This window comes from Dictyostelium purpureum, assembly GCF_000190715.1.
Source record: "Dictyostelium purpureum unplaced genomic scaffold DICPUscaffold_119, whole genome shotgun sequence".
Classification (NCBI taxonomy): Eukaryota; Evosea; class Eumycetozoa; order Dictyosteliales; family Dictyosteliaceae; genus Dictyostelium; species Dictyostelium purpureum.
This window is the reverse complement of record NW_003519456.1, coordinates 1-25243: the sequence shown is the minus strand read 5'-3', so window position 1 is coordinate 25243 and position 25243 is coordinate 1. Positions and strand designations below refer to the sequence as shown.

General features: G+C 24.1%; 10 protein-coding genes across 10 annotated transcripts; 6 read left to right on the top strand and 4 right to left on the bottom strand.

The window, feature by feature from the left end:
- Positions 1-119: 119 nt before the first annotated feature.
- Positions 120-1469, bottom strand: DICPUDRAFT_33388 (uncharacterized protein; the record flags this gene model as incomplete). Its single annotated transcript, XM_003287947.1, has 2 exons — positions 120-1192; positions 1325-1469. The coding sequence occupies 2 exons, from the start codon at positions 1467-1469 to the stop codon at positions 120-122; spliced, it is 1218 nt and encodes a 405-aa protein (XP_003287995.1).
- Positions 1470-2468: 999 nt separating this feature from the next.
- Positions 2469-3445, top strand: DICPUDRAFT_168758 (uncharacterized protein; the record flags this gene model as incomplete). The annotated part of the gene is made up of 5 exons (XM_003287966.1): positions 2469-2533; positions 2615-2623; positions 2712-2750; positions 2825-2934; positions 3000-3445. 5 exons carry the CDS (start codon positions 2469-2471, stop codon positions 3443-3445), a joined length of 669 nt encoding a protein of 222 aa, XP_003288014.1.
- Positions 3446-4989: 1544 nt separating this feature from the next.
- On the top strand, positions 4990-9555 carry DICPUDRAFT_94545 (uncharacterized protein; the record flags this gene model as incomplete). The annotated part of the gene is made up of 3 exons (XM_003287965.1): positions 4990-5131; positions 5220-6262; positions 6335-9555. 3 exons carry the CDS (start codon positions 4990-4992, stop codon positions 9503-9505), a joined length of 4356 nt encoding a protein of 1451 aa, XP_003288013.1. The 3' UTR covers positions 9506-9555.
- Positions 9556-10180: 625 nt separating this feature from the next.
- DICPUDRAFT_33395 (uncharacterized protein) lies at positions 10181-11527 on the top strand (the record flags this gene model as incomplete). The annotated part of the gene is made up of 1 exon (XM_003287964.1): positions 10181-11527. One exon carries the CDS (start codon positions 10181-10183, stop codon positions 11525-11527), a length of 1347 nt encoding a protein of 448 aa, XP_003288012.1.
- Positions 11528-11910: 383 nt separating this feature from the next.
- DICPUDRAFT_55169 (uncharacterized protein) lies at positions 11911-17594 on the top strand (the record flags this gene model as incomplete). Its single annotated transcript, XM_003287963.1, has 5 exons — positions 11911-12120; positions 12196-13902; positions 13964-14403; positions 14474-14700; positions 17215-17594. 5 exons carry the CDS (start codon positions 11911-11913, stop codon positions 17592-17594), a joined length of 2964 nt encoding a protein of 987 aa, XP_003288011.1.
- A 1338-nt stretch (positions 17595-18932) lies between these two features.
- Positions 18933-19385, bottom strand: DICPUDRAFT_20605 (uncharacterized protein; the record flags this gene model as incomplete). Its single annotated transcript, XM_003287946.1, has 1 exon — positions 18933-19385. A coding segment is annotated over one exon (453 nt), but the record flags the coding sequence as incomplete, so codon positions are not given.
- A 342-nt stretch (positions 19386-19727) lies between these two features.
- Positions 19728-20360, top strand: DICPUDRAFT_78832 (uncharacterized protein; the record flags this gene model as incomplete). The annotated part of the gene is made up of 1 exon (XM_003287962.1): positions 19728-20360. The coding sequence occupies one exon, from the start codon at positions 19728-19730 to the stop codon at positions 20358-20360; it is 633 nt and encodes a 210-aa protein (XP_003288010.1).
- Positions 20361-20438: 78 nt separating this feature from the next.
- DICPUDRAFT_152192 (uncharacterized protein) lies at positions 20439-23270 on the bottom strand (the record flags this gene model as incomplete). Its single annotated transcript, XM_003287945.1, has 2 exons — positions 20439-22198; positions 22244-23270. The coding sequence occupies 2 exons, from the start codon at positions 23268-23270 to the stop codon at positions 20439-20441; spliced, it is 2787 nt and encodes a 928-aa protein (XP_003287993.1).
- A 60-nt stretch (positions 23271-23330) lies between these two features.
- Positions 23331-23567, bottom strand: DICPUDRAFT_24144 (uncharacterized protein; the record flags this gene model as incomplete). The annotated part of the gene is made up of 1 exon (XM_003287944.1): positions 23331-23567. A coding segment is annotated over one exon (237 nt), but the record flags the coding sequence as incomplete, so codon positions are not given.
- Positions 23568-24825: 1258 nt separating this feature from the next.
- DICPUDRAFT_78830 (uncharacterized protein) lies at positions 24826-25207 on the top strand (the record flags this gene model as incomplete). The annotated part of the gene is made up of 1 exon (XM_003287961.1): positions 24826-25207. A coding segment is annotated over one exon (382 nt), but the record flags the coding sequence as incomplete, so codon positions are not given.
- Positions 25208-25243: the final 36 nt, after the last annotated feature.

Here is a 25243-nt window from a genome sequence, read left to right as displayed (position 1 = left end):
ATTATAAATCTTAAAAAAAATATTTTTTTTTTAAATCTTTATTATTAATTTACAAAACTATTATAATTTATTTATTATTGTTTATCTATTTATTTGTTATTTTAATTATAATGTATAATTTAATCCCAAGTTCTGTCTCTTAAGAGTAATGGTCCTACTAATGTCCATAAATATAAAAGTACAACAACCCAGGAACTAACAACTTTAACCCAAACAGATACCATACCAGTATCAACGGAAGCGGAAAGAGCAGTTGAGGTAACGTTTGAAAGTGTTGCCCAATTTGTTAAAAGTTCGCAAATATACATTGCACCAAAAGCAAAAGTAATATGGAAGAATGAATAATTGTATGCTGTACATTCACATTCGTCATCGGCTATACCAGTAGTTTCAGTATCTGGGTCATTTGGAATACTTTCATAGTGTTGATGTTGACCTAATAATTCATTAGAGTCACTTGCTCTAAAAGCAGAATAACAAACAGAGATAATTGTAAAGAGAGCACCAATAATAATTGTTGATTGTTTTGGATGATCATTTGCGATTGTTGAACATTTGCTTGCTGGTTCACTCATTATAGCAGAGTAAATTAAATAAGTTGTATACAACATTACAATACCACTTTGGAAGAGACCGCTTGATGGTCTAAATTCTCTAACCTTTTCGCTAATTGATAAAACTCCGACAATTAATGAGATACCAATGTTAAATACGATAAAGAATTGATTGATAGAACAGCTTTTACCAAGGAATACCAACATTAAAACTGTACCTGTAATTGCTGCGATGATACAACCAAAACTGAGAACGAATAATAAGACATACCATTTCTTTCCGCTTTCGCCTTCGTTTTCAATCTTTCTAACACATGATTCGTTGAGTGAATATGCAAACTCTACCAAGAGAACCAATTGAATTAATATGAAAATTGCTGCACAAAAAATTGCTGCCCAACCATAGACTACAAAGAATTTATTTGGTATAAAAAATGAAACTGTAATTAAACCTGCTAACATTAAAACTTTAACTGGCCAATATCCATCTTGGAATTTTGCTCTTCCTTCACCTCCACTCTTTACTCCGATCATTACAACTGCTAATAAAAGATGGTATAATGCTAATCCAAATGTTAATCTATAAACTAATAATGCACCAACGCATGCATTATCCTCTTTACTACAAACTTTTAAAACTAAAATAATATATTTGTCATATTAATATTATTATTTTTTGTTTTATTATTATATTTTATTTTATTTTATTATTTGTGTTTCTATTTGTTATAAAATAATATTGTTATTGATATTGTTTATAATAAACTTACAATCTAAACTATCGACCCATGAGAATGACCAATAACTAAAAACATATGCTATAACTGAAACTAATAAGAAAAATACAATATAAATAAGTCTTGTTGATGTTGATTTTTTAATTGATTTAATATGATTGCCTGGAGCACTATTCATTGTATTAATAGTCTCCATTTTATTTTATTTTCTATTTTATTTTTTAACACTATAATATTTATATTTTATTAAAAATTAATTTTTATAAACAATTAAAAAAAAAATTTTAAAAAAAAAATTTTAAAAAAAAAAAAAAATAAAAAAAAATAAAATAAAATTTATAATTTATAATTTTTTATTTATTTTTATTATTTTTTTGAGATAATTTTAAATAATTATTGTTTTTCAAATATTTCCTTTATTTACCAGAGATCAAATAATTAAATTTTTTTTTTTTTCTCAATGATTCCAAAATAAAATAAAAAATATGGATCAATAAATTATTTTTTATTTAAAATAACACTTTAAAATTGGTCCAATATTAAATCAATTTTAAAACATTGTTTATTTTTTATTCTTTTAACTTATTTCTTTTTTCTTTATCTTTTTTTTTTCATCAAAAAAAAAATTAAAAATAAAAAATAAAAAAACAATAATTTTGAACACATAATATGTTTTTATAAAAATTAACATTATCAATCAAAAATAACCAAATCTCATATTGTTAATGATTGATATGTTGAATTATATAGCACACCCACAATATGTAAATCAAATCAAATAATTGTTTTATATAAATAAAAAAAAAAATAAAAAAAAATAAAAAAAAAAACAAAATTATTATAAAAACTATATTTATCAAACAGACATCTATTAATTAATTAAACACATGTGATCTCAAAGACAATCCCTTCATTAAATCAACATTATTTATTTGAAACTATATAGAACACACAATAACACAAAACTTCACCCACTAAAAAGAGAGAGATCACCCCACTCACACTTTTAAAAAGAAAAACATAAATAATAATAATAATAATAATATAAACAAAATTTTATTTTTTTATTTTATATAAAATAATTTAAAATTTTTTATAAAGAAAAAAAATAAATAAAACAATTATATAAATTACAAATAAACTTTTATACATATATTTATTTAATAGATTAAATTAAATGTCTTATAATAATAGTAGTAATAAAAGATTACAATTAGTAGTCCTTGGTGCGGGTGGTATTGGGTAACTATAATATACTACATTATTTTTCAATACTTTATTTAAAAAAATATTGACCCTTTTTTTCTTTAAATATTTATTTAGTAAAACAGCGTGAGTAAAAAAATTTAATTTGTGGATAAAAATTAAAAAAAAAAAAAAAAAAAAAAAAATTTTAATACTAATAATTTTATTTAAAAAGGTTGGTTATTCGTTATTTTCAAAATCATTTCGTTGAAGAGTAAGTTTATAATTTTTGATATAATAAATATTGAATCCATATTTACAAACTGTTGTTTTATTTGCTTAACTTAGGTACGATCCAACTATTGAAGACTCCTATAGAAAACAATGCATGGTTGATGGTTCTCAGTATATGTTGGATATTTTAGATACTGCTGGTCAAGATGATTATTCAGCCATGAGTAAATTGATCCTTATATTATATGATTTAAATACACATAATATTAATTTTATTTTTATTTTTTAGGAGACCAATATATACGTAATGGAAGTGGTTTTTTAATTATATATGATATATGTTGTAGATCATCATTTGAAAAGTGTCCAGAATTTTTTGAACAAATTCAAAGAGTCAAAGAGCTAGATTCCTTTCCATTTGTTTTAATTGGCAATAAAGTTGATTTAGAAAGTCAAAGACAAGTATCTACTGTTGAAGGAAATGAATTGGCAAAGTATTATAATGTTCCATTCTTTGAAACCTCTGCTAAAAACAAAACCAATGTAGAAGAATGTTTTTCCGAATTGGTACGTTGCATTAAAAGACACAACCAGCAATCAAAAAGAGATGAAAAAAATAAAAATAGTGATAATAATGAAAATAATAATGGTAACAATAAAGATAAAAAACAAAAATTAAGTCTAAAGAAAAAATTATTTTATAGTATATTTTGTGGAAGTAATCCAACTGATTAGACTCAATTAAACAAAATCAATAATCAATAATCAAAAAACAAAAAAACAAAAAACAAAAAACAAACAATTATTTATACCCATTTGTACTATTAAAAAAAAACTCTATATACTTCCAAAACTAAATCAATAAATCAAAAAAAATATTTTTATAAAATATTTTAATATTTAATATTTATGTGAAAAAAAAAAAAAAAAAAAAAAAAAAAAAAAAGGAAAAAAAAAAAAAAAATTTTTTTTTTTTAAATTTAAACATTGAACATTGTTTTTTTTTAAATTTAAACTTTGAACATTGTTTTTTTTAATTTAAACATTGTTTATTTTAAATTAAAATGCTACCCAAAATTTTTTGGTTCAATTTAAAAAAAATAAACAATGTTTAAAAAAAACAAATAAAAATATATTAGAAAAAAAACAATGTTTAAACTTTGAGTAACGTTATACAAAGTTTAAACAATGTTTAAATTTTAAAAAAACAATGTTTATATTTAAAAAAAAAAAAATGTTGAATTTAAAAAAAAACAATGTTTAAACTTTGAATAAAGTTTTAATTTAAAAAAAAACAAATTGTTATTAAACGATTATCACTTTTACAGGGAGAACCATAAACAGTTGGTGGGTAAAATGAAAATGTAATATTGTTTGGATTTATTGCATTTCTACCTTTAATGCTCATAAAAATTATATGGTTGTGTCCTGATGTGGTTTTTCTTTCACCAATACCATCTGGTTTTAAAACAGTATTTTAAAAGAACTCTATACAAATAATTAAAAATAAATAAATAAAAACAAATTTGATATATTTTAAAACTATTAATTTTTTTTTTATTTTATTTTATTATTATTACTATGTTTAAACTTTGAATAACTTTTTAATTTAAAAAAAAAACAATGTTGAATTTTAAAAAAAAAACAATATTTAAACTTTGAATAACATTTTAATTTAAAAAAAAAATAATGTTTAAATTGAAAAAAAAAAAAAAACAATGTTTAAATTTAAAAATACTTATTTAACCCAAATTGAAGAAAGAGAAATCATGCTATTTTTACAGATGGATAAAATAAATCTTTAAACTCAAAACAGTTAACAATGAAAATATAAAAAAATAGTCCAATCAATTACCAAATACACTTAATTTACATCACAACAAATAAAAATAAAAGATTAATGTCTCTGTTATTATAATTTTTTTTTATTTTTTATTTTTATTTTTATTTTTTTTTTAATTTTTTAAAATTTTTTTTTTTGAAATATTTTTTTTTTTTAAAATTATATTTTTTTTTTTTTTTTCAAAATAGAAAATCATTTTTTAATTTATAAAAACTATAGTTTATATTAAAAAAAAAAAGTTTTTTTAGTAATTCAAAGTTGTTTTTAAATTAATTTTCGAAGAGACAACAAATTATTATTTTTTTTTTTTTAAGCTTTTATAATATATATATATACTGAATAACAATAATAACATTAATGTTAAATTAATAAAAAAAAAAAAAAGGCACGACGATAATATATTGTTTATATATAGTTTTAATAATCTATAAAAAAAATGGCAGATAATGTTTCAATTCCAATTGGAACAAGAGTTGCAATCAGTGGAAAGCCAGAATTGGGTATAGGTACTGTTAAATATTGTGGTATGACAAAGTTCAGTCCTGGTCGTTGGGTTGGTATAGAATTAGATACTCCTAGTATGTATAACAATAAAATAATATGTACATAAAAGAAATAATTAAAATAATTGATATACTAACAATAATATTTATTAAATAATAAAAGATGGTAAAAATGATGGTGTAGTTCAAGGCGAAAGATATTTTGAATGTAAACCACTTCATGGTTTATTTGTTAAACCACCAATGGCAATTATACAAGAAAGTTCACCAACAACTCCATCAATTGATTTAACTGATGCACCTTTACCAGTTCCAACACCTTCAGTTACCACTCCATCAAAAGTAGCAGCATCATCTGGTATAAGACCACCATCATCAACTGGTATTAGACCACCATCATCATTAGGCAAAGGTAGACCAAGTTTAACAGGTTCATCATCAACCCCTACACCAACAACTTCGGCAGTTAAAAAACCTGCTGGTGAATCTGGATTAAGAAGACCAAGTACAATACCATCAACATCTGATAAAACCAGTACATCACCATCCCAAAACACAACCTCACCACCACCTGAAAAAATTGATGATACAACTATCCAACCATCACCACAAATTGAATCACCAACATCAACCACAACAACAACCACAACAACAACAGCACCACCACCACAACCACAACAAACCCCATCTAAAATTCCAAGACCACCATCCTCATCATCCTCAAGACCATCATTAATTCCAAAACCAGCAGCCACCAGCAATACTATTGAACAACCACCTCAACAAACACAACAAAAACAACCAGACCAACCAATTTCTACCCAACCACAACCATCACCATCACCACCAACAAGTTTAGCAACACCATCAAGTGAAAAAAAGAAATCTAAAATTGTTCAAGGCGAAGATGAAGAAGAGGAAGAAGAAATTAATGACTTATTAAACAAATCTTTAGCAACTGAAAAACAAAACTCTGCAGCTCAAGCAAACATTGAAAAGATGATGAATTCAATTAACGAATTAACAGAATTTAAAATCAAATCAACTGAAGAAATTGACTCACTTAAAGAGAAATTAAAAGATACCGCTACAAACAAAGATAAACAAATTAAAGAGCTTGAAAAACAAATTCAACAACTAGAAAAAACAATTTCATCAAAAGAAAAAGAAAATGAAAATTTATTAAAAAATCAACATAAAAACGAGGTAAATATATTTATCAAAAAAAATAAAAATAAAAAATAAAAAATTTTATTAACTTTAATTTTTTTTATCCAGGAACAAAATGAAACATCAAAAAATAAAGAAAAAATTGAATTTGAAAAGGAAAAACAAAATTTATTAGAACAAATTAATCAATTAAATGAAAATTTAGAATTATTAACATTAGATAAAGAAGTTACAGAAGAGAAATTAGAATTTACAACATTAGAATGTGAAGAGGTTAAAGATGAATTAGAATTAATGAAAATTGAATTTGAAACCATGAAATTTAGATTACAAGAAGAAAGACCCAATAGAAGTGTTGATGAAAATTTACCAACTGACGTTATAGTTTTACAAGAACAAAACGAAAAACTTAAAGAAGCATTGGTTAAACTTCGTGATATCACAATGAATGACAAACACGAAATGTCAAAGAAGAGTAAAGAGCTTGAAAGTATTACAAAACAATTTATGGCACTCAATGATAAATCAAATCGTCTCGAACAAGAATTGGCTGCAAAAGTTGAAGAGGTCATTGAATTAAAACAAGCCCTCGAAGATGCTGAAAATAGTGAATCACTTGTCACCGATCTATCCGAAAGAAATTTAGAATTGAGCGAAGAGGTAGAAGATTTAAAAGCAACTGTAGCCGATTTGGAATCTTTCAGAGATCTTTCAGAAGAACTTAGCGACAATCAAGCTGCTCTTGAAAAATCACTTCGTTTAGAGGTCAATAGTAAAGATATTGAAATTCTTAACCTCAATGGTCAATTAGCCAATCTTCAAATTAAGAGCCAAGAAAACGACAAAACCATTATGCAATTCAGAGATCTTGTTGGTAGACTTCAACACAAACTTGAAGAGCTTAGAAGAAAAGAAGAGGAGCAATCTGAACAAAACTCGTCATGGAGTGCAATCCAACAACAATTGCTCAGCAAGAATATTCAACTCCAAAACCAAGTTATCAAAGCCACCGCACTCGAAATCGATCATCAATTGGAAAAGAACAAATCAGTCGAGTCTCAAGTTCATTTATCATTTGTCTATGAATACTTACCAGAACAAACTTTCCAATCAGATAACGATGCTATTAGTATGCTTTTATTATTAAAACGTGTCATTTTGAAATCAGAATTAGCCCAACGTTATTTAAATCGTACCTATAAAGTCGAAGAGATTGGTAATAAAGTTAGTGACTCCACCGATGAAACTTTGACATCCAACCAAGTTGCCCATTCTCTTCAAATCATTCACATCCTCGAACATTTAGCCATCTCTGCCACCTGGCTAACAGAAACTCTTGAAAGATGCCAAGCCGACCAATGGTTACGTTCTGGTAGATCTGTTAAGGATATGAGAAACCAAGAAAGAATACTCGATCATTTATTAGATCTCATTAAACAAGAAAGATTTGGTTCCTCCTATAACGGTCAAGACCTTGAAAAGATTTGTCAAAGATTAGACTCACTCTTATTAAACATATTTGGTGATAAAGAAAGCAACATCTTTAAACCAGAATGGTCAATCCTCTTAAACTATATTTTAGGTATTCAATATAACATCAAACAAATTATGCTCAATGACATCAATATTGTATCAGTTACAAATTCAAACCAAAACATTTTCCCACACAAAGAAATGTCTACTGTATTATCAGTTTGTAGAAAAGTTGTAAAGAATCTTCTCACCAAACCATACCTCTCACAATCATCAATCGTTCGTGATTTATTAAAGAGCTCCGAACATACCTGTAAATCCATTCTCATCGAAATCATTCAAGTACTTCCAAAGATTGAAGAAGATCCAACAAATAGTGCAATCATTGAAGATTTGAATATTAGAGTTCAAGCTAAATGTGATTTATTAGTCTCCCAAAATCAAAACAATGATGAAATCGAAATTGATGGTCACCATGACGAAGAAGAATCCAAACTCTCATCATCATTAGAAAAAGTATTCTATAGAATGAATATTCAATTAAGCGACGTTGTTGAATCCATTATTGCAGGTGATCTCAATCTCTCCGAAAAAGACAAAGCAGCATTAGAAAAAACACATCCATGGACCGAAAGAGCCAATCAGCTTAAACAATCATTAGGCGAAGTTGGTCAACTTAGAGATATCATTTCAACTAAAGATCAAGAACTTTTAGATAATCTTAAAACTATCAAAGCCAAAGAAGCTGAACTTATCGAAGAAAAACGTAAAGAGGAATCATTCGACAAGAGAATTAGAATCCTTCAAAAATCTGAAAATGAAGTAACCGAAAAACTTCAAAAAGAAATTAAATCTCGTGAAGAAAATGAAAAGACATTCCGTCAAGCACTTGCTCAACTTCGTAACGAAAAGAATTCACTTGAACATGATTCAAAACTTTTACAACATAAAATCATTTCACTTCAAGCTGAACTCCAAAAGAAAGCAAATGCACCTGCTTCACCATCTGCATTAGCAAATCAAGAGTTATTACGTTCAGTCGATGACATTCAAATCTTATCATTGAAGAAATCCATTAGATTCTTAAGAAATGAAAACTTGAAATTAAAATCTCAAAAATCAATTAAAGAATTACAAGAATTAAAATTAATTGAAAATTATAATAACAAATTATTGTCATTAAACAGCAATAACAAACCATCATCAGTAAGCAGCACACCAGGAGCATCATCACCACAACCAGTTACATCCTCCTCATCATTAAGCAGCCAACAAATTTTAGAACAACAATCAAAGAAACAACAAATCAAATTTAATGAAATTGTTGAATACTCTAAACAAGTTAACCATATGATGGTCAATATCTTGGAAAGCACTGCTGCTCCAAAAGTTTTAGATTTATCTGCTAAATACAATAATCAATCTTCAATAGAGAAAACCAATGCTAATGAAATTGAAAATCAAAAATTATTATTAAAACAACAAGAAAGAAAAGTTAAACAACTTCAATCTAAAATTACCTCTTTCATTTCCTCTTCCTCTTCTCAATTTGGTTTAAATAACTATGCTGACGCAAATCAATCTAGAATGTTAAAAGAATCAATTCCACACAAAATTGCCTCAATTACAATTCCTACTTTGGATACCAACAATAATATAAACAATACTACTAATAATAACAATATTAACTCTTTAATGCTTGACAAAGATATTCAACAAGCTTTAAATTCTACAATTTTACCAAATCCAATTTTATTTACAAACAATCAAACATTTAAAAATATTCATCAAGTATTTGTAAAATAAAATAAAGTAAAAAAATAAATAAAGAAAATTAAAAACACATTCAAAAAATTAAATCTTTTATTTTTTTTATTTATTTATTTATATTTTTATTTATTTAATTTTTATTATGTATTTTTATTTATTTTTTAATTATTTAATTTTTATTATTTTTTTTTTATTTTTTTTTTTTATGAATTTTAGCAAAAAAAAAACGAAAAAAAAATATTTTTCATTTTTATTTAAATTTTTAATATTAAATTATTTAATTTTAGTTTTTATAAATAAATTGTAAATAATTATAAATTATAATTATAACAATAATAAACTTTAAATCCCAAACCAATATAATATAATTTATTATAATATAATAGTATAAAAGAAAAAATAGTCATAAATATCACAAATAATAATAATAATATAAAGAAAATTTAAAAAATGGAGAATTTAAATAATAATTTAGAAAAATTAAATTTAAATAATACAATTAATAATAACAATAGTAGTAATAAAAATGAAATAGTTGAGTTTTATGACTCTGATGAAGAATATTATTCAGATTATTCAGATTATTCAGAAGAGGAAGACGAAGATAGAATTTTAGGAGAGAGAGCAGTTTCGTTAAATAGAGCATTACAACCAAAAGCAGCAATGTTAGAGCAAAAATATCAAAGTAAAATTAATATAAATAGTATGAGTATGGGTGGAGGTAAAAGAATTATCGATGATGAACATAGAAGCTTACCAAACTCTGTACAAAATTCAATTAAAGAAATTAAAAAAAAAGATGATAAACAAGGTATTCGTATTGTAGATAAAGAAGATCGTGCAACAACAGAACAAGTATTAGATCCAAGAACACGTTTAATGCTTTTTAAAATGATTAATAAAGGTGTATTTACAGAGATTAATGGTTGTATTTCAACTGGTAAAGAAGCTAATGTTTATCATGCATTTACACACGCTGGTGAAGAACGTGCAATTAAAGTTTACAAGACTAGTATTTTGGTATTCAAGGATCGTGACCGTTATGTAACTGGTGAGTTCCGTTTCAGACGTGGTTACAGCAAACATAATCCAAGAAAGATGGTTAAAGTATGGGCTGAAAAAGAGTTCCGTAATCTTACACGTTTAAAGACTGCTGGTATTCCATGCCCAACTCCATTACTCTTACGTAATCATATTTTGGTTATGAATTTTATTGGTAAGGATGGTTATGCTGCTCCACGTTTAAAAGATGCCAACGTTAGTCAAGATAAATTTGCTGTACTCTATCTCGATTGTATCAAAATGATGAGAACCCTCTATCACAAATGTAGATTGGTTCATGCCGATCTTAGTGAATACAATATGTTGTACTATAAGAACACCCTTTACATTATCGATGTAAGTCAATCGGTAGAGCACGATCATCCACACTCTTTAGATTTCCTTCGTATGGATTGCACCAATGTCACCGATTTCTTTAGAAAAAAGGAAGTAGCAACCATGTTTATTCAAGAACTCTTTGAATTCATCACAGATTTAACTATTACCGATTCAAATATGGACGAATATTTAGAAACAATGTTGGAAAAAATTCAATCTCGTGGTGATATGAGTGATGAACAAAAAATTCAAGAATCCGTTTTTAGAAATGCTTATATTCCACGTACTTTAGATCAAATTATTGATTTGGATAGGGATATGACAAAGATTCAAAAAGGTCAAGGTCAAGATATTTTTTATCAAGGTGTTACAGGTTTAAATAAAGATTTAAAAAGTGTAAAAGAAAGACCAGATATCATTGATAATGAGGACGACAATAGCAATTCAGACGAAGATGAAGATTCAGACAGCGATTCCGATGATAACTCTGATAGTGATGATTCAGAAAGTATGGATGAAGAAACAAAAACTAAATTAGAGGATATGCCAAAGAAAGATCGTAAGAAATTAGTCAAAGAAATGAACAGAGAAAGAAGAAAGAACAAAATTCCAAAACATATCAAAAAATTAAACAAAAAAAGAAAAGCAGAAAAATATGGTAAAAAATCAAAAAAATAAAATAATAAATTATTTTTTATAAAATATATATTTTAAAAAATCATCTCATTGAAAAGTTTTTTTTATCTTTTTTTTTCCTATAACAAGGTTTTTTTCATTTCCAAGAAAGTTTTACAAAAAAAAAAATTGTTTTATTCAAATATTATATTTTTAAAGGTATTGTTTTAAAAAAAATAAAATATTATTTAAAATTATTTTTATAAATTTTTTTTTTAAATTTTCAAATATTTTCAAAATTTTTTTTTTTTTTTATTGATACCTTTTATTTCCCTAATTTAATAAATACCATTTTTTTTTTTTTTTTCATATATAATCGTTTATAAAATTAAATATTAATAATAGAAATAAATTAATAGAATAAACTATATATATGTTAAATTAAAATGAATTTATCAACATTAAATATTGTACAGTTTTTAGAAAGTTCTAAAATTCAAATACCTAATGGATTCAAATCAATTAAAGGAGTTTTGGATTTAGATTTTTATGACTTGGTTAAAAGTATTGGCGAATCAACATCAAGAGAAGATGAGTTATATATAGTTAATAATGAAATTAAGAAATTAAAACAAACATTTTCCAAAGATGTTACAGTAAGTTAAAGAAATTTATATTTTATAATAATACTTTATTTTATATTAATATCTCTTTTTTTTCATAATTTAAAGAAAGAAAAAATTAGAGAATGTTTAATTAGAATGATTTATTGTCATATGTTGGGTTACGAGGTACCTTTTGGATATATTCAGGCATTAAATATGACTCAAGATAGCAATATTTTAAATAAAAGAACAGGTTATTTAGCATTATCATTATGTTTACCAGAGAAACACGAGCTATTAATTATGGCAGTAAATTCAATATTAAAGGGTTTAAATAGTGCAAATTATTTAGAGGTTTGCTCAGCTTTGACCGCAATGACTAAATTGGTAGATCGTGACACTATACCCGCATTCATGCAAAAGATATTACAGCTATTAAATCATCAAAAATCAATTGTCAGAAAGAAAGCAGTTAATGTATTACACAGATTCTATAAATTGGTTGGCCGTTCATTTTTAGAAGATGATCAAGTTCATGACAAGTTAAGACAATCACTATGCGATCGTGATCCTTCCGTTATGGCTGCTTCTATTTGTATATTTTTAGATATTTCAAACAATACAGAAAATATTCCTATTCTAATAGATTTGGTACCAAGTTTTGTAGGAATTTTAAAACAAGTTGCTGAGGGAAGATTACCAAATACTTTTATCTATCACGGAATACACCATCCATGGTTACAAATAAACTTGTTGAAACTTTTAGCTAATCTCGGAATCAATGATGTAGACTCATCAAATCATATGTATCAAGTATTATTATTCACAATGCAACAGGCTCAAAAGTTTAAAAATAATGTTGGTTTTGCTATTCTTTATCAAACAATCAAGACTCTTACCTCTATCCATCCAAATATCCAATTAATTGAACAGTGCTCAAAGAATCTTTCCATATTATTAAAGAGTAGACACAACAATTTAAAGTATTTTGGTATTAAAGCATTAACTTCAATTGTCAAAGTTTCACCAAAATTAGTATTACCTTACCAAGTTGAAGTTATCGAATCATTAGAGTCCTCCGATGAAACATTAAAGAGAAAGAGTTTTGATTTACTTTATCGTATGACCAACCAAAGCAATATAGTACCAGTCTGCTCAAAATTAATAGAGCAATTAGTTTTATCAAATGATCAAAATTTTAAATCTGAATTAGTCAATCAAATCACCCATTTAGCAGAAAAATATTCACCAAATGATATATGGTATATTGACACCATATCTACAATTCTTTCAATACCAAATTCAATATCTATTAATGACGATCAACAGTTTGCTTATAATTTAATTAAATTGGTTTCAGAAGAGGATGATATCAAAATCAAACATCACATTGCAGAAATATTTTTAAATAATTTATTAAATAATCAACAGCAACATCATCAGCAACAACAGCAATCAAATAACCAACAATTAAATATACAACAATATTCAGATATTTATATTAAAATTATGAGTTGGGTAATTTCAGAGTATTCAAATCTAGTAGTAAGCAATAATTCTGTAATCGAAAATACAATTATAGATTATTTATGTGATCTTCTTGAAAAAGATTATCAAGGTGAAACAAAGTCATGGATTATTATGTGTATTGGAAAATTAGCAGCCCAATTAGGTGGTAAATCAACTCCTCAGTTAGAAATTTTAACTAGAAAGTTCAACACTTCAAAATCTTTAATATCACAACAACGTTCATTTGAATTACAAGAAATTTTGAAAGATCAGAAATTAATTAATCAAATTTTACCATTAGATGCTTACTGTGAAGATATTGATGTAAGTTATTATATTTATAATAATTTTGCATAAACTTTTATTAACTTTTTTTTTTTTTTAGTTTGATCAAGTATTTAAAAATTTAAACAGTTATGCAAATAAATCAATCGAAAAAGGTGGAAAGAAATATAAGCCATATGAAAAGAGAAAGAATACACCATTAGTTGATATACCAAATGAAATTTCAGGTACTGCAGAAAAGGGTTTAAATTTTGAATATCCTCCACCACCAAACCCATTTAATTTATACAATCAAACACCAATACAAAATCAACGTCAAATACAATATCATCAAAATAATCCACAGCAACAACAATCACAACAACTTTTATTAATGAATAATGAACAACAACAACAATTCGTTCATGAACAAAACCAAATGTCATTGGTACCAATTAGTAACCAACAACAACAACAAATACAGCCCTACCAAACTCAAAACCCACAGACTCATCCAAATAACCAATCAATGCCTTCTGAACAACCCCATACTAAACTAGGGTAAGTTTTTTATTTTTCTTTGTTTTAAAATAATAAAAATTTTATTATTAACTTTTTTTTTTTTTTAAAGTTTACCTAAACCAAATAAAGTATTATGGACTAAACAAGGATTTGTAGGAAGTAAATCACAAGCACCACCTGCCTCTGCCTCACAACACCAACAACCACAACAACAAAACCAACAAAACCAACAAAATCAACAACACCAACAATACCAACAACACCAGCAGCAACAACAGCAAATAAAAAATACATCTGTAGATCCAGAAAAAGAAAAGCTCGCTCAACAACTATTTGGTAATCTATCCGACACCAATACAGAAAACCATAGAATCTCAAAACTACACAATAAAAATCAACAAATATGAGCAACAATGCAAATAATTATTATTTTTTTTTTTAAAGGAATTTAATTGTTTTCTCCCCCCCTATTTAATAATACACTACTACTAATACAATAATGATCCTAATAATCGTCGTAATAATAATATTATTATAATATTAATAATATTTTTTTAATAGCGTTAAGAAGCTAAGGGAGCTTTTCCAGGAAATATTAATGGTAATTCAGACCCTTTTTGGCTCCCTTAGAAGAAATAAAAATTAATCCCGGTAAAAAAAATAATGAAAATCCTGAAAATATTCAATAAATAAATTAATAGGGTTCCAAAAAAAAAAAAAAAAAAAAAAAAAAAAAAAATGGTACCCCTCACCAACTCCCTACAATCTACACAAACACTACAGCGTTCCCCTAAAATACCCAACTATCTCCATTTCTTTTCATTTTCATTTTATTTTTATATATATTTTTTTTTAAAATTTAAAAGTATTATTTTAAAAAAAACTTTTTGTTTTATATGCATATATACATTTATATTTTCCCTACCAATATTTATTTTTAATTTATTACCATATATTATTATAATTTAAATAAGGTTTGTTTATAATTCAATAAAATTTTTAAATAAAATAAAATAAAAAGTCTTCAAAAAAAACACACAAATAATAAGAATATAAAAATATAGATATATAAAGAAAAAAAAATTATTGATATCTCTCCATTACCCCCATATAATGAAAAAAAAATTAATTAATTTTATAAATTAAATTTTCCGAAATTTATTCATTAAATTATTAAGGCACAAATTCAAATATTTAATGCACACATAACACTAAAACACACACATAATCCAAAGATACATATTATAATAAAAATTTAATAATTGTTTAAATAATAAAATATAAAAAAAGTAAAAAACATTGGGTGTTGTGTGTGAATAGGGGTTTTTTTTAAAAAATTACCTATTTTGTGTAATATTGCGACTATGTGATTTAAATTTAATAATATTTTCTTTTAACCACCACAACCACACAGCCAAGACATATATAAACACTTCTTCGCCCAAACTCACAAACTAATAATAGCAAAATTAAAATTAATTAGATAATTTTACATTATTTTAGAATTATTTAAATCCTTATTTTTTTTTTTTTTTTTTTTTTTTTTTTAATTTTATTTTTTAAAAAAAAAGAATTATAAAAACCTATTTTTTTTTTTTTTTTTTTGGTGATAATAATTATAGTAATAATAATTATAATCTATTTTAGAAAATATATAATAGGAATTAAATAAGATAAAAAATATTCCCAAAATAATACAAATTTATAATTAATAATTTTAATGTTATTGTCTTTTTTTAATAATTTTTAAATTTCACCACTCTACACATAACTAGAACATACAACCCTAACAATAAAAATTAAAAAAAAATATTTTTTAAACTTAACAAATTATTTGTGTGTTTGTGTTAATTATTTTATTTTTGTTTTTTAAAATTAATTATTATTTCCAAAATTATATTTTTAAAAAAATCAATAAAAAAGAAATAATTAAAAATTTTCTTTTATTATTTTTTTTTTGAAATAGATTATTATAATAGAATAACAATAAAATAATAAATCTATAAAATAGAAAATATATTCATACAAAAAAAAAGAAAAAAAAATGAATCAATATCAAAAAAGATTAAATGCAAAATACCTTTTGATGAAATCAGATCCATATTATTCACAAAAATATCCAGATAGTTCATTATATAATCACCCATTTCATCATTTAGTATTACCAATTAAACTTCCAACAATTTTAGATATTATTCGAGATGGTTTAGAAAATATTAAAAGTGTAGAATTAAAAGAAGGTCAATCACATATATTTTATAGCTTATTCCATATTTTTACTGAACTACCCTTAATAGGTGACAATGTAGGTTTTTTATTTTTAAATTATTACCCGCCACTTTTTTTTTGCATAAAATTAAAAAATACTAATTATTTTTTTTTTTAGATTTTATTAAAAGCAGGCTCTCAATATCATTCAAATTTATTTGTATCACCAAATGGAGAAGTACCAAAATTTTCAATTCTTGATTACTTAACAAGACTTGTTAAATTTTCACCTTGCTCAAGAGAATGTTTTGTTATGATTGCTGTCTATATAGATAGAATTATTAAAAAAACTGGTTTCATTGTCAATAGTTTAAATATTCACAGACTTTTAATAACTTCAATTATGGTGGCATCAAAATATATAGATGGTAAGTGTATAGTTATTTAAATATTAATTTAAAGATACATGAATTAATTGTGTTTTTTTTTCAATAGATATTTTTTATAATAATGAATACTATAGTCAAATTGGTGGCGTTAGTAGAGACGAATTAAATAGATTGGAAATTTCATTTTTAAACCTATTACAATTTGATCTTTCTTGCCCTTATCCAGATTATTTAGATTATTTTGCAAAGCTAGATTCATTTGCAAATAAACTTAGTAAATCAAATAAAAAAGAATCAACAACAAAAAAACAAAATCAAAATACATTAAACAATAGTTGTATGAGTATTAATAATATAACCAATAATAATTATACCAATGGTAATAATAATTGTATTTCTAAAATAATAAATCCCCCAATATCCACTGCAACCACAACTTCATCATTCAATGCCAATTATAATAATAATAATAATAATAATGTAATAAATAATAATAATAGTGTTAGTAATAATAATACTAGTATTTATAGTACAAGCGAAACCCAAAATATTACAATATCCACATCCAGAAGAAAGTCATTAACCCATCAAAATCAATTAATAATTCCTAAACCCAATCCATGTATTTCTTAAACCGTTCAACAAAAACATTCCTATTTATTTCTAGTATTATAATGTATTATTTTACAATATTTTTTTAAAATTTTTAAAAAAACAATAAAAAAAAAAAAAAGATTAAATCTTTTTATTTTGTACATGAACACCATCGATGAAATCAAGATTTGTTTTTTAAAAAAAAATCAAATTTTTTTCCCACTTCCTAATTATTTTTTCTTTTAAAAAAAAAAAAAATTTATATTTTAAAATTTTTTATTTTTTTTTTCTAATCAAAATTTTTATTTCTCTTTATTCAAAACAAATATATATATAATCTAAAAAATGAAAAGAATGGGTGGAGGTTCAATGAGAACCGTTCAATCAGGATTTGCCGTAAGAAATATTGCTACAACTAGTACTAGTACAGCTACAATAAACACAACTCCATCAAAAAATAGTATTATCTTTTTTATTTTTTTTGACCACCAATTCAAATACTAATACTTTTTTTTTTTTAAAATTAGTTTTTTTAAGTTAACCGTATAAAAAAAACCAAACATCATTAAAATATTTTATTAAATAAAAATGTATTTTTAAAATGATCATCAATTTTTTTAGTTTTTTTTTCTTTTTTTTTCTTTTTTTTTTATTTTATTTTTGTATAATAATATTATATTTTTATATTTTTTTTTATTTTTATTTTTTATTTTTCCCAACACTCAACCAAAAATTTAAAAGATTTTTATTTTAAAATAAAAATCTTTTTGGTTTCAAAGAAAGTAACATACCAGCTTTGGATTTTTTTCACTTTTTTTTTTTTTTGCATATGTCACCCCGTTTTTTTGACAAAGAGGTTACTGGTACCGTTTTTTATTTTTTTTTATTTTTTTTTATATTTTTTTTTATTTGTGCATCTATCTAAAAAATATATATAATTAGAATTTTTTAAATTTTTAGTTTCATTATTAAAAAACAAAAATTTTATAAAAACAAATGATTAGCAGAATTAGTAACAGTTATTACTCAAGTGGAGGTATTGGCCAAGGACCAAACAGAAATTATTTTGTAACCAACCCAAAAAATCCAACAATACCAATTAGCAATATTAAAAAAGGTAAATCTATTTAACAAATAAAATAAAATAAAAAAAAATAAAAAAAAATATTAACCATACAAAATTTAAAATTTATAGGTTTTTCTTCATAATATGTTTTTATTGGAATTATCAGTTTTTGATTTTAATTTTTTAAATAAAGTTTCGAATAATTGATCAAACAAAACCTATAGTTTATTTTATTTTTATTTATTTTTATTTATTTTTTTTATTTTTTTTATTTTTTTTTTTCTTTAAAAATATATAACATTTGTAGTTGGTGGTATTATGTTGTGATTAAATATTTGATTAAAATTTTCTGTTAAAAATAAATCTTGAATAGTTTCAGGAATTAAGTTTTCAACTAAAGGTTGTTTAATATTGCCAACATGGAGTGTTTCGACAGATGAAGGAAACCAACCTATAGGTATCGGATGACTATAACCATCTTTAAGTTCAATTTCTTCTAAACCTTCTGGTAATACACCAATTCCAATTTGAACTTTATGATTGAAGAGAGTAAGTTTTTTAATTGTATTTGGTATTATCAAATTTGCAGAATCAATAGTTTGATCAAACTCTTCATTAAGAGTTAACTCTACTATACTTGAAGGAATTGAACCAACTACTAATGGATGTGTTAATTTTGAAACTGTTAAACTCTTTACTGATAGCGGAATAATATTTGGTAATATTGGTTGGTCAAATCCATTCTCTATTATTAATTCTTTTACTAATGGTGATATGGTTTCATTTGTTAATGTTTTACCATTTAAATCTTGATTCCTTAAAATTAATAAACCGGCATTATTTGGTTTTAATATGATTTTTTCATCACCCATATTATATTATTATTATAAATTTGTTTATTTAATAACCAAAATAAAAATAAAAAATTACAATTTTTTTAATTTTTTTTTAATTTTTAAAATTTTTTTTAATTTAAAAAAAAAAAAATATTTATAGTTTTTTTATTAAAAAGATTTATAATGGTAGCGGGAATAAAATAATAATCACTTTGTATATATAAAATCAAAAAAGAAATTAATAAAAACTTTATTATTTATCATTTAAAAATGTCAACAAAAAATAATAATAATAATAATAATAATAATAAATTTAAAGTTTTATTAGTAGGAAATTTTAAAGTTGGGAAAACTTCAATTCTTTTAAAGTATGTTGATGGTGAATTTACGGAAAACTATATAGCAACAATAGGTATTGATTTTAAAGTTAAAAATATAGAAATTGATAACGAATCTTTAAAGTTTATATTATGGGACCATCCAAGAGGTTGTGATAGATTAAGAACAATAACAAGTGCATATTACCGAAACCTTAATGGAATCATATTTGTTTATGATATTACCGATAAAAAATCATTTTCTTCAATTCAAAGCATATGGTATCCAGAGTGTAAAAAGTATAGCCCTGATAAAGCCTACATTCCATCGATACTAATATTGGGAACAAAATCAGATTTAAGGAACCAGTCAAACTATAAAGAGTGTGTGGATACCGACCAAGCCAGGGAATATGCTGCCTCAATTAAAGCATTATTTTTCGAAGTTTCCTCAAAAGAAAATTTAAATTTAGATTCATCACTTTTAGAATTATTTACACAAATTAAAAATAATGACTCTAGAACTCTGGATCAAAATAAAAATGACCAAATAAAAAAACAAAAATCATCATGTATTATAAATTAATAAATAAATGGTAAAAAAAAAAAAGATTTTATTAATTGCAGTAGTTTTTTACCAAAGCTTTTGGGTTCTATTTATAAACTATTTAATCCAATCTATACGTCCATAGCCATTATTGTTAGAAAGATTTGATTTTAAATATGATATTAATTTGCTATATTGATCATCTTTATGATAATTATCATCTATTAAATTATTTTGATAAAGAAATTTTAAAAATAAAATTTTTCTATGTGATATTGCTATATCGATCAATCTCTTTGATGGCTTTAAAGGGGAATCGGGATAGTTTCTTAATAACACAGTAAAACTATTGAATGGAATACATACAATAATTGAATAAATGTATTCTGCAAATCCCTCAACTGTAGTTATTCTGTTGAGGTAATCTTTAAATTTCTTTTCGTTTGAAAAAACTATATTTGGATGTTTGATCATTAAATCATAAGTAATACATGGTGAAATGGCAATTTGTAAATCTTTAATCCTGTCATAGTATTTATAATCATATTTAAATGAATATGGTGGCCAACATTCTAAAAGCTGGGGATATTGCAGGAGCTCTTCTAGTAAAACATCACCATTTTCAAGGCATTTTTCTATGACTATGCTAGTGAGTGAAAACTGGACCTCTTTATTACCTTTTATTGTATCTTGTAAATGTTCTATAAATAAATCTGGTCTATTTATATCCAATAAAAATTCTAAATTTGCATTTATAATATTACTAAAAGTGATTTTAGTTGGATATTTTTGCTGGGTAAGATACGGATAAGAAAGCATTTGCATTAAACTCTTCAATAATTCATCAAATGGAACTGCCTTTATATTTCTATAATTATCACCAAATATTGCTTTGAAAGATAATTTATGTGGATCGAAACGGTGTTTTATATCGACTAGCTGTTCATTAGGATCTTCTGTATAGGTCCCCATTGAAAACTCATCCATTATTCCATATTGATTTAATGAACTTGACAATGAAATTGAGAAATATGGAAAACTTTGAATATACTTTATAAATTTCAGTGATCTTATTGAAAGATAATAAATTGAAAAGATTGGTGAATTTGGTATTCGTATAGCCGAAATTTGATTGATCACCTGATAAGCATCAATAATTATCTCTTTTGGAACATCTTTGATTCTAATTAAAGCTTTGAATAAACCGACCACTGCAAACTCTAATCCTTTTTGAACGTTTGAAACTGGTTCTTGTGCTCTTTCCTCCTCGATATAATTCATGATCAACAATTCCATCATTGATACAATGTTTTTATAGGGTTTATAGTATTGATTAAACTCTATATATTTTGAAAATCTATAGGTAAAAATTGGAATATCGCGATATTTTGGAGAAAATGAACCTGGATTAAAAGTATCTATAAATTCAATAAACAATTCGTGGTGTTGGATGATAGGATTAAAGTTGCAACCCAATATCATTAGCTCTAATCTTTTTCTTGATCCATTTAAAAGAATTAAAAAGAAAATCTTGACCAATGCCTTTAAATAATTATTATTTTTTAAAGTATCACCATTAATGTTGTTGAATAAATTAGCTTTAAATTTTTCTATATATTTGCTTGGTATTGATGGCTTGGTGAAGTGATTTAAGCATTGATATGACATTCCCAGAAAATTATTTGATACCAAATAGTTGAAAAACTCGATTGCTTTTTTGTATTTGGGACTAGCATTGACAAAACTAACTTTTTTTAAATGAGGATCTGCATTACCAAATTTAGAAACTAGTTTACCAATTTCGTCCTTGTCACAAGTAACAATTGCCCTTCCAAATGTATCTTGATAGGTTTCGTAAAAATCTGTGTACCCATATTCTAATATTTGATAATTTGAGTACCAGAATGACCGAGTCAGCATACCAAGCTTTTCTTTATTCTTAACCAAGAAATCCAAACTTTCTTTATCTTTAACTTCAATAGGGAGATTTGGATCGGGGAACATATTTACAAATTGGGTCCAAAATTCCAAATATCTAGACCCTGGCATTTTCTTGACTACTTTATAATGAGAAACCAAATCCTTATTGCTTGAATAGTCTACTGATATTTTAATCATTGTTTCAATAAAACTTGATTTAATATAGCTATTTTCTAACTTGTCACTCACTGACTCGAAATAAAATATATAATCGAAATCTAAAGAGATACATTTCCCCCTAGCGATTTCTAGTTCAAAAATTAAAAGTTGTTCTTTGGTAATACCTTTCCAGTTATTTTTATTATTATTTAAAAATAGTTTTAAATTTTCTAATTTTAGTAATTTAGAACCATTAAAATCTAAAAAACTTAGCCCGTTTTCATCATTTCGAAGTAATCTATCTAACTCTACTATTCTACTATTATCCATATCTATTGTAGATTTATTTACTATTGACTCTAAATTATTTTGTATATTTTGTAATGATTTTGGTATTTTATAAAAATTTAAATTCAATAGTTTATTTTGATTTTCTATTGATATTACTTGATAAACTATTTTTTCAATTGAAACTTTATTATTTCCAAAAGTGTTATTTAATGATGATGGTGATGATGAAAAGACTGATTTTGGTGTATAATAATCTGGTTTACTTAGAATGAATTGTAAAACTCTATCTCTTTTAAAAATATTTTTAATTTTAAATACTGATTTGATGATTCTACTTTTGAATATTTCCGAACTGATACTATTATTATAAAAAAATGATTCTAATAGAAAGTTGATAACCTCTAATGTTGATTCTTTAAAAGCAGAATAGATATTGTATGGGAATATTTGAATGGGACACACAGGATCATTGAGAACAATACTGATTAACCTTTCATCAAATCTATGAAGATTCTGAAACAATGATTCCTTATTATATATTGAATTTGATGATAAAATTAATTTGAATACCTTTTCCATTTCGTTTTTTTCTTTGTAATTATAGATCCAATTCTCTAATCCATAAGACCTATCCCGACTCGCCTTAATATCATTGAATATTATTTCACCAGCTTCTAATTTACATTTAATTAATGGAAACTGCTTCTTCTCTAACATCCATTGTAATGAATCGATATCCTTAAATTTCTTTTTATTACTATACTGTATTCTTGCATGGGGATCCACCATAATCCATTCATAAGTATGAATGAAATTAAAAATTTTATTTAGTAAATATTTATCTCTAAAAACTTTAAAAAACCATTTTTCATTATTATTATCTTGATTATTTTCAACTTTAAGTTTCTTTTGAATATTATTTTTATTTTTATTTTTATTATTACTGTTATCTATAATACTACAATTCCCATTATCAATATTAATCCTATACATCACATAATAAATAATATAAAATTATGAAAGAAAAATATTTAATTTTTAATAAAAAAAAAAAATTGAAATTAAAAATTGAAAAAAAAAATTGAAAAAAAAAAGAACATTATTTTTTTTTTTAATTATATCAATTTTTTTAAATTCAAACTATATATAATTATAAAGGCATTACAACATGGATCACAGGTTTACTTGATTGACTCTAGTTGAGACTCTCACTAGGATATGTGTAGCTACACATTAAATAACTTATAATTAAATTAACAATTTCAAATATTGCCACCACTTTTATTTAATTGAAAGTAAAAATCTATTTTATAATTTGCAGGTTTTCAAAAATATTTCTTTGTTTTTAAAACCAAGATTTACTTCTTAGTTTGAAAATATAATATTTTTTTAAAATTGTATTCACACCAAAAAAATATAAAAGATAAATAAAAAGAACGGAATATTCTTTCCATAACCATTTATATGTTTTATAAAAAAATTTCTTAAAAATAAAAAAAAAAAAAAAAAATCCAGATTTTTTCAGGGTTTTTTTATAATAAAAAATAGTTAAATGATTATTTTTTTTTTTTTTTTTGGGGGCCCCAGAGACAAAGACTCCCCAGAATACCATATAGACAAAAACTAACTGTTCTTTGTATCTCAAATGTTTCTTTTTGATAAAGATTTTTAATAAAAATTGCTTATATTGCCCCAAACAAAACTTTTTTTTAAAAAAATTTTTTTTTTTTTTTTTTTTTATTTTTTTTTTTTTTTTTTTTTTTTTTTTTTCTTTTTTCTAAAATTTTTGAAAAATTATTTTTTAAAAAAATAAAAATTTAAAATTTTTTTTTATAATTTAAACAATAACACAAAAGGGGTTAATAAAATAATTATCTAAATAATATTAGTAATTACAATTATTTCTTTTACAAATATACATAAATATAAATATAAATATAAACCTAAACATAAAAACAAACACAAACACAAACCCACTTAGCAAAAAAAATTAATTAATTTTTATTATTTAATTTTATTTAATAAAGCAAATATAACACACCACCTTTTTTTTATATAGTAATTTAAATAATATCCGAAATAATTATTATATTTTTTATTTATTAATAACCATATAAAATAAAATAAAATAAAAATGTCAGAAAGAAATAATAATAATAATTCAAAAATAATAATTGAAAATGATGAAGAAGTTGTGTTTATTGAAGAAAATAATGATGGTAATACAGAAAATAATGATATTGTAAATGATATAAAAGAAAGAATTAAAGAAGTTAATTTTGACGAATTTGACGAAACTGAAATTGTAAATACTGGTAAAGAATTAATCAAACAATCAAATGTATTATTAAGTGAAATTAAAGAATTGGAGAGTGGCAAAGAGCTTTTCCAACACAGCAAAGCATTCGTAGATACAGTAATAAAGAAGCAAGAAGCCAAAGAACTAATGGAAAAAGGTTTATCAATGCTAAATGAAGTTAAAGAGAACAGAGAGGCCCAAGCATTAATTGGAGAGTGTAAAAACTTTGTCGATCTTTTCACTAAAGAAGAAC